Below are 12,987 nucleotides of genomic sequence, written 5' to 3'. Positions count from 1 at the left end.
ATGTTTAATTTAAAAAAAAAAAATTACAATTAAAAAAAAGAAAACATAAATAGTTACCTAAGGGTCTGAACTTTTTAAATATGCATGTCAAGAGAGTATATTACTATATTTTTTTAAAATTATAAGCTTGTAAATAGTGATGGATGCAAATTGAAAAAATGCACCTTTTTTCCCAAATAAAATATTGACGCCATACATTGTTATAGGGACATAACTTAAATGGTGTAATAACCCGGGACAAATAGGCAAATAAAATAAGTGGATTTTAATTATGGTAGCATGTATTATTTGAAAGCTATAATGGCTGAAAACTGAGAAATAATGAATTTTCAATTTTTTTCTTAATATTCCCGTTAAAATGCATTTAGAAAAAAATAATTCTTAGCAAAATGTACCACCCAAAGAAAGCCTAATTGGTGGGGGAAAAACAAGATATAGATCAATTCATTGTGATAAGTAGTGATAAAGTTATTGGCGAATGAATGGGAGGTGAAAGTTGTTCGGTTGCATAAGGTGAAACGACACTGAAGGCTGAAGTGGTTAATGGATACCCCACGATATTAGCAGTTCTATACAGATGACACAACAAATTCAGAAAATTTGCACGTGGTTTATTTTCAGAGTTTTATGAAAGAAAAGTCAGTGAACATGAACATCCCAGTTTAGCACAATTCAGTATGGAGCATTTTAAAACAGATTTATATCTAAAATTCACACTACTTATCAATCAACAGGGCACAGTCATAGTGGGTACACCCATGTTAGCTGACTACACGTAAGGGTCTCCTTCACAGTTTTGCTTTAGTGCATATATCATTCTTACTAAGGATCCTATTATGCCATTCAGCCACAATTCATCAAATTAACAATTCATTTGTTAATGATTAGTGTTAAGTAATAAAGCAATCCCTGCTTAACAAAAGCAGAAACTGGATAATTATCCTTTCTACATATCCCAGCATGCATCTGTGTAGCAGAGTCTGTCAGTGGCTGAATGACATGGTCATAGGACCAGGCAGTGTTTTTTGCTTTTTCACCATAAAATGAGGAGAAAATCTGAAATTGAGGTAAAAACGTGTGCCTTTAGCTGCGATAGATATTTACTTAGTTGAATACAGTTACAGGTCTGCTTTAACAAAAACAGTAATTGTCAAACCCAGAACACCTCTTCTCACAAAATTAGGATGGGGCAGAAGATTTGGAGAAGCTCTGACAAAATACAGAAGGATCTGTAATAATATTCTTCTTATAAGTTGCATATCTTATGGAGGGACAGCCCCCTTTTTTAAAAAACAAATCTCTGTCCCTTTTTCCTCTTTTAATATCCTCATCTATGGCCTCGCATACATGTGACATGTATATTTTGCTATCCAAAAGTGGCTGCATTATTGCCTTACTAATCTCTTCAAGTGCTACAATGTTGGAATATTAATGAGAAAGGACTGGTGTGGTTTGAAAATGCGTCTTTTGCTCATATATTCTTCATGTTGTGCCTGACTGGGTGTGTCATTTAGGTGTGGCTGAAGGTGTAGTGGGGGTGTGTCTTTTGCTCAGATATGCTGAGATGAAAAGGCGTTTCCCTCTAGTGTTTTAATAGTTGGCTGAGGAACTTTTAAGGCTTTCAGTTGTTGAGATGATCTTCACCGCTGGTCGTCTTTTTGCTCCTCCAGAGCTAGCACTAGAGGAAAAACCAGAGCTGGAGCCAAAACCAGAGCTGGAACCAAAACCAGAGCTGGAACCAAAACCAGAGCCGGAACCAGAGCCGTATCCACCGCCACCACCAGCTGAAGAGCTAACCCCGCTTACAACAGCTGAAAGAGAAAATAAAGTACATGACCAGTTAATAATAAAAAAATGTAGTATTCATCTATTAGGTACAGTATATGGAGTAACAAGCAACGAGAAAACGAGAGAGAACACTGAGAGCCCAATATAGTGCAGTATGTACTAGATTGATGTGGGTGATGAGAGGCAAGTATGTAAAGTAATACTCACAAACATAGGTTACCACTAAGGCAACCCCTGTAAATGCAGGTGGGGAGACTAGACCTGTCCCCACTCAGGATTAAGAAGTCGCTCTCTGTAGATCTGGAAACTAGCGGTTAACACCCTTCCACCATGAGTGGACTCCAACAATATGGAAATGAACAGAGGCGCCAAAAGTAAAAAAATAGCTAAATTTAAAAAAAAATGGGGGAGGCAGTGGTGGACTTACCCCCTCCTAGCAGACACAAAAACAGGTTGATATTATATCAACAAGCAAATGTATTCATATATACACTCCAAAGGGTCATCGCAACCCGTTTCGCAGGGGTGGCCCTGCTTCATCAGGCAATAGGGGGTGGAGCATACAGCAACCAGTGTCTATGTCTCAGCCTAGCGCCTCTGGACCTAATAAATTTGCTTTTTGATATAATATCAACCTGTTTTTTGTGTCTGTTTGGAGAGGGTAAGTCCACCACTGCCTCCCCTGTTTTTTTTTTTTTATCCTTTTATCCCTCTGTTCATTTCCATATGGAGTAACAAGTGTTCTAGTAGCTCAATGAATGTTACCCCCCAAAACATAAAACTTTTCCAAGTTTCTTTTAGTCTATTCATTGAATTCATTAAGAATGTGAGGTGTTTCGTACAGTAACAGATCTTCTCCTTATGTTCCATGTTGGAATGGCTTAATGTGAACCTGTGTCAAGCATGACGCAGTGCCCACTAAGGAGTATGATCATGCCGCACTTCCTTCCGCCTAGCGAACAGCAGCTGGCGTATAGGTAGGTTGGTATTGGACTATGTAAGAGCTGTTAGTGTATAAAACCCCATGCACACAGCCTCAGCCGATAATCCAGCAAGTGTTCAGCAGCCACTGATCCATGATCGCTGCTCGATCAGCAATACATCAGGCAGATCAATTCAGCCAAGCGACAGTCGATATCCATGTTCATGCCACTAAATCAAGCAAATATCAATAATGACCTCTTGCACACACAAACTATATGCAAACACACAGATATGAAAACAAGCACTGCATCACACCGCATAAATCAGCTTTAACATGACCATGCACCATGGTGCAGCAACAGGGTCATATGTATAGCGTCGCCCCCCTTTCTAGTGACATACTTCCTGCTGGGCAGGAAATACATCATTGGGATTCCCGTCAGTGCAGCCCACTCTAGTCGTGCACACTTAGGCCTAGTTCACATTATAAATCGCTAGCGCAAATGTAAGCACTAAGCACTTTTGAGAGCGCTTTTGAAAGCAATTTTCCCTTCTCTTTCAGAGCAATTTGTGCTTTGTTAACCACTTTTCTAAGTGCTTTTGTCCAGCGATTTTTTTTTTCTTCCTGTTGACACTCAGGAAGGGAACTCTTTGACCTGGAACTGAATATGTAAATACAATGTATTTATTCTTCAAAAGTGCTGTGCAAATCGCTTTTCAAAGCGCTTTTTCAAGCACTTTGCAATTTCCATATACTTTGTATTAAAGTGCAAACGCTCAGGAAATGGTGCAGGAGCCGCTATTGGAAAGAAAGCTCATTGCTCATATGAGAACACTCACATAGAGCAACATTGTAGAAACACTTAGAAAGTGATTTTATAAATCGCTAACCCTTAAAAAAAGTGAAAACATTTTTGATGTGAACAAGCCCTGACTGCGTCGCCCATTGACTTGCATTACTGCATAATCTGCATGGTTGCCACAGATTATGTGCTAATGTGCTGCAGAGTTTGTATTAATTTTGATACGTCCGGCACAACCCATCATGTGACTGTAAAAGTCTCCATAGACTTGCATGGCCCGTGCAGTGGGGATGTGGCGGGGAAGGGCAATGCAGTGCAACACAGTGTGCAACTGTGCAAAGGGCCTTAAGGATTTGGGAATGAAGGGCGTTAGTTAACAAAGCACTGCAGTATTATGCATCAAGCCGATTCATCAAACGTCAAGGTTTTCTCCTTGGATCTGGTCCCTGTTCTAACCAACACCACTCAACATGCAAGCAGACATTTTGGCATCAATCTTGGGAGCATCCGTCATTATTGGGGGCATACCTGAAGATATTAAAGGGAACCCAAGGAGAAGCTAAGATACTTGCCTAAGAAGAAGGAATCCTCCAGAGGTTTCCCCTGTCCTCCTCGCTCTTACCGCCGCTGCCTGAGACCCCCCCCCTTCATGAGCGGCGCATGAGCAGTGCACGACTGTGCTTGTGCAAACGCAGTACAGCCACACTTGTGCATGAAGAGAAGCACGGTGGGGGCCAGGAGGACGTGGGAAGCCTCTGCAGGATCCAGAGGCTTCCTTCTTCTTTTTTACTCATAGCTTCACCTTGGGTACACTTTAACCTTTACTTAACCACTTAAGGATCACATGCTTACACCGCCCTAGTGACCAGGCTATTTTTTACAAATATGTGCTCTGCAGCTTTAATGGCTCGCTACAGAGCCACACAACCGGCGAGCACACAAATGAATTCCCCCCCCCCCCCTTCTGCCCACCAACAGAGCTATATGTTGGTGAGCTCTGATCTCAGCTCCTATGTTTATTTATTTATTTTAAATACATTTTGCTATATTTATGTTTATTTTTATTAATCCCCTCCCTCCCCCGCCAGCCAATCACAGCGATCAGCTCTCATAGGCATCATAGGCCGATTGCTCTCCGAGCCTCCCCAGGGGACAGCCCCAGTACAGCACTGCCTTAGATTGCAGCGCTGTACAATGTAAATAGATGGTGGTTTCACCATCTAACTGTCTCCTAGTGGTGATCGCTGCTGGGAGACTGAAGACTCTGTCATTCAAAGGGGGGGGATGCGCGCGCAGCGGCGCACCCGATCCCCTGCAAAACCCCACCCCAGGACTTGACGCCATTCAGCCTTAGGAGGTCCTGGGGCTGTCACCTTAGGAGTAAATACATTTCGTGCATCTACTAATTTAACAAGGGAGCAAGTGAACAGACACACCAATCCAGAGGGTTCCTTCTTCTTTTTTACTCATAGCTGCTTCGCCTTGCGTACACTTTAACCTTTACTTAAAGGAGTAAATAACTTTCATGCATCTACTAATTTAACAAAGGAGCAAATAAACTGACACACCAATGTATTACAAGTGGGCTGTAATAGAATAGGTACAGAAGAGCCACAACTAACGGCATGGCTGCAATGGCTAACATTTGGATTCTCACTAACATACACAGAGATATTAAATGGGCAAATGGAGGTTTGGGGGAGTGGCTAAATAATCAATATTAACACCTTGCACTCACAAACAATATGCATTAAGTCATTAAGAACAGTCACATTTACATACAGTTTGGACAACATATTTTCAGGGAGAAAGGAGAATTGAATCAGGGCTTAAAGGTGTTTTGTGTTCCATTAACCCTTTAGCAGTTGATTTATTTAGGGGCTTGCAAGTGCTCCAGGCCAATTTATTTTAGCACATTTTTTTACATTTATTATTTGTTACATTTCCTTTCTACTAATTAGTACTGCTGTAATGTGTATTTATGGCCACTTGTCACTAGGGGGCAGTGTGAGACAATAACAGAGGGCTTCTGCTTTCAGTTTCTATATTCTGTGCTAGCACATAAAAGCATTTCAAGGATTTACACCACAACAAGCTCTGCTGGCTGAGGTCAAAGCAGTGCACTATCTCAAGACGAGATAATTCCTTTGAAACTGGGTAAATATTGGGTAAAATTAATTACTATGATTATTATTCCTGACCAAAGCTACTGGACAATACTTCACAAGGGTTTTTTTGGGGAGTACTTACAGACATTCACTTGGTTAGTGATTTCCCCTGAAATCCTGTTGGAAAAGAAGACAAAAAAAGAATTTAATAAAGCATATTTAATTATGGAACTAATTTAAATATTACACAAGTGATTCATTTGCACTTTGTATTTGGAGGCTGTTTTCAAGCAGCCAGTATCAAAATATTGTTTTGCTTTTGCATTTTCAAAGAAAGATCAGACAAACTGGAATCACTTTATATCCCCTTCTATATGTTTTAGCAATTAAAAAGGAGGACGATTCTACCTAATACCATATATGATTCTATTGGGTTTATTCACTAAATCCTATTAAACTTTATGTGTGTTGGTAGTGCACAATAACTTTATTGGGCTTTTGGCAAATAACATAACATGTTGATCAATTTGCCTTTATATATGCAACACCTACATTGCTTGTGTAACAGGCAGCATCATTGCTGCAAATCGAACGCAAATTACAGAAACTATGTAACACGTTGAGATGGTCAATAAGGTGCAAATAGTTCTGTGTTAATGCAGATTTTATGCAAATTTCTAATACAAATGTACGCAGCTTGAACATGGACCAAATTCCCACTTTCAAGATGCATACATTTGCATTAGAAATGTGCATAATTCTGCATCAAATCAGATCTATTTGCATCACATTGAACATCCCTAGTAACAAGTCATGTAATTTGTGCAAATCCCAGTAAAGCACTACCTGTACACGCTAAGTTAAATATGGTTCAGTGACTACATAACCCCAAATCTAATAAGTGGAGTTACATGCAGAATTTACAGTTGTATTTCCCTGACTACAGGTTTTCATGGCATGCTGCAGTTTTGAAGTTAAGTTGCTGGACTCTGAGCTCATGTGTGGTGCACCTCCTCAGCTCTTCTTGTTGTCTTGTGGCTCATTTGCAGTCCCCCTTTTCCATTTCCAGACTCTTCTTCGTTAAGCAGGGAGCCCTTTTCCATGCACAACCGCCCCCTTCTGCAGCCACTGCCCAAGACCTGGGCCTTTGTGGCCTTTCCAGAAATCTGGCCCTGCTCCTTCCATATTCCACAGGAAATATATCAGTTGAAAGACTGGGGAAAGGATTGTTGTGTGGTGTCAGAGCCTGGCAGTTTCAAGATGCAACATCCTGTCAGGGGCATAGCTAGAAATCAAGTTTTGGTTGGGGCCCCCCCCAAAAATTATACCCCCCACACACACACCAATAAATGGTAGCGATAGCCCCCCCCCCCCACACACACACACACACTATCTTTCTGCCTGGTGGTCCCCCTGCACCTCTACAGCCTTCTCCCTGATAGTATGGTGAGACTTCCAAGGGTGAAAGTACAATACAACCTTCCTCCTTTTAAGTAACAGTGCGACAGTCATGGGTAAATGGAAGTTAAAGAAGCGACAAACCACTGGGTGTAGAATTCTACCATCTAGAGCAACAATTTCATTGGTACATTTATTGTGTGTTTACCGTAATCATAAGATGGCCATACAGGATGCACACTCTAGGCAAGGCAAGCAGTTCAATTATTATGGACCCTTTTCCTCTACTAAGAGTGTTTGCAACTGCATTGCGATCGTGCAAGCATCAGTCTCCACTTGGCAAGTTTGCGCCATTGACATTGAGAACAGAGCACGATTGCAGCAAGAATCATTTAAGTCGGTGATTACAGTTTGTGAAAATGACATACACAAGTGGAAACTTAGCACTGCCATGTACATGCAAATTGCGGTGCTTTTGCGATCGGCAAAACAACTGCCGTCCGCTTTTTGAAGGGCCCTTTTCCACTAGCTGCGATCCGCTTCAAAAAGTGGATTGCAGCAGTTTTACTGATGACTAGAACGTGCATAATTTTTTACCCAGACACAATGGCCGGTTTGCATAATTCTTGTTGCAATCACACTTCACTCCTACTTGCCCAATTGCAATGCTGCGTGGTTGTGCTTGCGATCATGCATAGCAATGGAAAAAGGCCCTAAATGTGCTATACTGCAGAGTTCTTTTTGATCATCAGTACTGCGTTTGCATTTAAAAACAATGCTCCCACTGATTGGCATTAAAATTGCGCTAAAATCGCAGCAAAATTGCATTGATCGCGATCTTTTTTAAAAAAAGGAATTTTTGCTGCGATTTCATATTTAAAAAGATTGCGATCACTGCAATTTTGCCGCAATTTTACTGCCAATCAGAGGGAGCATTTTTTTTAAATACAAACATTAGTGCTGATAGTTGAAAAGTTCTCTGCAGTGTGGAACAGAGGGTGTGCAGCAGCCGTTTAACACAATGCTTGGCTGTTGTGCATGATTTAAAAGAAGGACGTGCAGAAGCAGCAGCAGACCCCCTCCCTTCACATTTACTGATGAGAAGACATTGGACCGGAATATACAGCCAAACAACCAAAGGAGCAGCACTTCTCTTCTCTGATGAGCGGTGGAGGTTGGACTGGGTGGGCGCCTTCATATGACATCACAGTCAAATTCCTCCGTCCTCAGCACAGCAGCACCACTCTTCAGATGTACACCAGTTCCTCCTCCATGGCATGCATGCACCAGCAGCAGATTCGTGAGAAAATAGTCCCCCCTCACCTACCTGCTGCTGCAGATATTTAGCCATATAGTGGGTTGGAGGGGGAAATGGGATGCTAGCTGCCAGAGCGGGGTAATAGTATATTAAATGTAATACTTTTATTTAAAAAAAAGAGAGAAATTGCCTGCTCCTGGTATGCCCACCCCCCCCCCCAGTGGCCAGGCCCCATAGCAACAGTGCACTGTTCTGAAGAAGGGGACCCTGAGTGGCCCCGAAACAATTGTTAACCAGAGTGTTGACATGTGATTTGGAAATAAACTACGCTTATTGAGAAGCTGGTGTGCTGACCGACTACCTCTACTACTTGGATTACGTTTGGGTGTTGCTTAGCACCCTAGGTCATGCACCCAGAGGATTACAAGGACAAGTGTGCCGCTCTGTACCTTTCTACATACATCATCATAGAAGACTGGGTAAAATTTTCCTCAAAGTAAAAGGTTTTACATTTCCCCTATGGTAACCTAATATTAATACCTCTTCCAAATTCATTAAAACAGTTGGCATTCTAATAAGCCATTACTGAGAAGCTAGGAGGATGTTTTTTAGCAGTTTTTTCTTTTAGTTAACCATAAAGACTGTTGACCAGTTACGTACACTAAAATATAACATTAGGAGAATCTAACAAACTAGAGATTCTTATATCACTTGCCTGTCCTCTTCTCCTTCCAGCAGTTTCCTGTAGGTGGCGATCTCAATGTCTAGAGACAGTTTGACATTCATCAGTTCCTGGTATTCTCTCAGCTGGCGAGCCATTTCCTGCTTCAGCCTCTGCAGTGCAGCATCCAATTCTGCCATCTTCTGGCGAGCATCCAATAAAGCAAGTTCTCCTTTTTCCTCAGCCTGGGTAACAGCTATCTCAAGAGCAGCAATCTGATAATGTGACAAATAAAGAGAATTATTACCTTGTGACTCATTCAGATATTAGTACACACATAGAGTTGTTGCTGGCTATCCCATGTCCAGGAACATTTTCATTGGATTTCATTTTTTTCTTTTTTTTGCTTTCATTCTTTTCAATTCTTACAAATAAACTCACATTTGTTTAAATCTATTACAGTAATCTGTTTTACCGTCACAGTTCTCAAATTTCTGTTTAATGGGTTCTTGTATCAAATTTGCATTCATGTAATTAAAGGGACTCCGAGCAATGCAGAAACTATGGAAAGATGCATGCCATTTTGAAGCTCTCTTTCTCCTCTTTCCAACGATATATAAACCGCCGCCCTATGCCTTTTAGTTTTCGCTATTTTCGTGATCGAAATCGTGGCAGCCGCGATTTTGATCGCGAAAATAGTGAAAACTAAAAGGTGTAGGGTGGCGGTTTATATATCGTTGGAAAAAGGAGAAAGAGAGCTTCAAAATGGTATGCATCTTTCCATAGTTTCTGCACTGCTCGGAGTCCCATTAAGGCGCCAGGAAATTTGGGCGCAGGAAAAAGCAAAAAAAAGGCTCACCCTGCACCTGCAAAACTCCTAGTGGTGTTAATTACTGTTCCCCATCCAGACCACTTGGACTTTTTTTTATAGTAATTGAGGCTTCGTCTATTGACGGCGTCCAAATTACTGTCTGAGGGCCGCTATAGTCATAATTCACATTACACTCCCAAATTTCCTGCACCATTTTTGCCTGTCTCGGGTTACCATCATCTTAAAAATGCAAACGCGAAATGCAACCAAAAAATTCAAAACTTATAATGCAAACTCAACTGTAAAAATGCAAAAAAAATTTACAATTTTTCAAAGGTTTTTGTGCACAGGTGCACTTGCAATGTTAGAACCAGGAGCACCGCGGTGGTAGGAGAGATGAGGGGAGAGGCTATATTACCTTAGAGGGGATTATTTTTGTTAGATGGGTAAACTGACTATTTAAAGGAAACTTCTAATAAAAAAAGCCCCTGTGGAGTACTTACCTGAGGTGGGGGAAGCCTCTGGATCCTAATTAGGCTTTCCCATCCTTCTCCATCCTGACAATCCAGTGCTGGAAGCCCCCAAACACCGAGGAGGTAAATATTTACCTTCTGCATTCCGGCACAGGCACAGTAGCGGCTTTTCCATTGGGCTCAGGTGGAAATACCCGAGTCCAATCAGGTCCGCTCTACTGCGCAGACGACTTGTGTTTGCCCAGTAGAGCGGACTCGAGTGAGTTCGGCTCTTTCCGCAAGAGCCCATCGGAAAGCCGCTACTGTGCCTGTGCTGGAGCCCAGAAGTTAAATATTGCTGCGCCTGTGCAGTGCTTGTCGGAGGAGCTTATCAGGGACTGGGGGGGCGGGGGGGAGGTTGTTGCAGGTGTACTTGAATATATATGGGGAAGCCATTAGTAATGACCCCACATTTCACCTCGGATCCACTTTAATTTGTGATAATAATGATGTTTTTATATATATATATATATAATTTTTTTTTTTCCTGAACATCAAACTGTCAAATGGCTATAGCAAGTGCTCAGCTCCTAAAATAGCCTCAGTGTGTTCTTATTACTCTTAAAAGAGCATCAGTGTGTTCTTATTACTCGTAAAAGAGCATCAGTGTGTTCTTATTACTCATAAAAGAGCATCAGTGTGTTCTTATTACTCGTAAAACAGCATCAGTGTGTTCTTATTACTTGTAAAACAGCACCAGTGTGTTCTTGTTACATGCTGGGACCATGGAGATCTCGCACCATATTTGCAAGTGTTTCTGTAAATAACCACTTCTTATGCAGAAAAAGGAAAACAAATTTAGTAAGAACCAGTTCATTTATCGGAGAAGTGGCTTTAGGAATAATATTTTTTTTACCTGCTTCTTAACATTCTCAATTTCAGCTCTGAGTTTTTGGATGGCTCTGTTAAGCTGGGCAATTTCCGCCTTCTGGTTTTTAAGTTCGTCAGTTTGTTGCCCTGCGAGGTTCTGCAGATTTTCGTACTGTTAAGAATCCAAAATACCACAAATTAAAGTAACGCGAAAACAAATTGTAAGAATTGCTATATAAGTGCTGGAGACAGGGGTACATGTTTTAATTTATACTATTTTTTCATATTTTCTAAAACGGCATAATATCTTACTTTGGAAATAGCATATCATTACAATTAGGGCTACTCTAAACCAATTTAATGCTTCAGGCACAATGATCTGTGACACCTCCCCTAGGTAAATTCCTGGATGGATTGTGCCCAGATAACAATGCTGTACACACCTTGTTCTTGTAAGCGTCCTCTGCCTCAGCCCTACTCCTGTTGGCAAGTTCCTCATACTGAGCTTTGACTTCAGCAATGATGTCATCTAAGTTCAAGGATCTGTTGTTGTCCATTGACAGGATGACTGCGGTGTCAGATGCTTGTTGTTTAAGTTCACCAAGTTCCTATAATATAAGTACACAAACAGTGATTTCAGGAAATTTGTAAGGAGCAAGAGACAATCAAAACAAAACAAAAAAAAAGCACGGTGGTGTTGGTGTAGTGGTTCAAATCCCAGCAACAGCACTATCTGCCCAGAGTTTGTATGTTCTCCCCGTGTTTGCATGGTGCATTAGTGATTTAAATCTCAGCCAGGGCACTGTCTGCACTGAGTTTGTATGTTCTCCCCAATTCTGCATGGGTTTCCTCCAACATCCCAAAACATACATATAAGTTATTTGCCTTCCCCCTAAAATTGGCCCTAGACTAGGATACATACAGTACAATAAATAATTCCTACATAGCCATTACATTGTGAGCCCATTTGAGGGACAGTTAAGTGACAAGGCAATATATTCATATGTATGTACAGCGACCTAGACAAGTACTGATGATAACATAGAACAGAATGTCTTATTATCATTTTAAATAGTGTATTTTAAAGACTGCATTCTAAATAGCAGGCATGACAGTCTGATGTAAAATATGATTAATTCTACTGAAAAACAAACAGAAGTGATGGTTCCATTAACTTTTCAGCTCTAAAATGAACTCAGCAGTATTTATTCAAGCCTTCTATTTACTTTTCAGGACATCAGGCTGTATTTGATTAGCTGTTCGACTGGTTTATTTGTATAAGTAACAACACTAGTTTGAAATACTTGGACAATAGAAAGGAACCAGACTTAAAAGAAATTCTCCTACAGAAATTTTAAAGTTGGCTCATTATTTAACCATTACCAGTTCATAAAGGCTTCTTAGGAAGTCAATCTCATCCCTCAGTAAATTGACTTTGGTGTCAAGCTCCTCCTTATTAAGGTAAGCAGCATCAACATCCTAAAAGAAAATGGAATAAATATATAAACTGATTATAATGAAATAAAGACTTAGCTTACAACTCAAAGACTTTGGCATTTATTCAGTTCAGTTTTCCAGAATTTTTCCCATGAGAAGATTTCACACGTTAGCAATGAAATACTTTTAAAGAACAACTGAAGTAAGAGGGATATGGAGGCTGCCATATTTATTTACTATTAAGCAATACCACGTGCCTAGCTGTCCTGCTGATCCTCTGCCTCTAATACTTTTAGCCATAGACCTTGAACCAGCATGCGGCAGATCAGGTGTTTCTGACATTATTGTCAGATCTGACAAGATTAGCGGCATGCTTGTTTATGGTGTGATTCAAACACCACTGCAGCAAAATAGACCAGCAGGGCTGACAGGCAACTAGTATTGTTTAAAAGGAAATAAATATGGCAGCCTCCACAT

The 12,987-nt window shown here is 40.8% G+C and overlaps 1 protein-coding gene across 1 annotated transcript in view; it reads right to left on the bottom strand.

Annotated features, from left to right (window-relative positions):
* Nucleotides 1-590: 590 nt before the first annotated feature.
* Nucleotides 591-12,987, bottom strand: part of LOC137544836 (keratin, type II cytoskeletal 7-like) — a 30,690-nt gene continuing 18,293 nt past the window's right edge. Inside the window, exons 5-10 of the mRNA XM_068265928.1 lie at nt 12,457-12,552; nt 11,517-11,681; nt 11,120-11,245; nt 8,995-9,215; nt 5,766-5,800; nt 591-1,811 (exon numbers count right to left, since the gene is read on the bottom strand). Coding sequence (XP_068122029.1) covers nt 1,591-1,811; nt 5,766-5,800; nt 8,995-9,215; nt 11,120-11,245; nt 11,517-11,681; nt 12,457-12,552 — 864 coding nt within the window. The 3' untranslated portion in view covers nt 591-1,590. The remainder of the gene's footprint in view (nt 1,812-5,765; nt 5,801-8,994; nt 9,216-11,119; nt 11,246-11,516; nt 11,682-12,456; nt 12,553-12,987) is intronic.

This window comes from Hyperolius riggenbachi, chromosome 2 (genome assembly GCF_040937935.1).
Source record: "Hyperolius riggenbachi isolate aHypRig1 chromosome 2, aHypRig1.pri, whole genome shotgun sequence".
In the NCBI taxonomy this organism is placed as follows: domain Eukaryota; kingdom Metazoa; phylum Chordata; class Amphibia; order Anura; family Hyperoliidae; genus Hyperolius; species Hyperolius riggenbachi.
The sequence above is the reverse complement of the archived record's forward strand: the minus strand, read 5'-3'. Positions and strand labels throughout refer to the sequence as shown.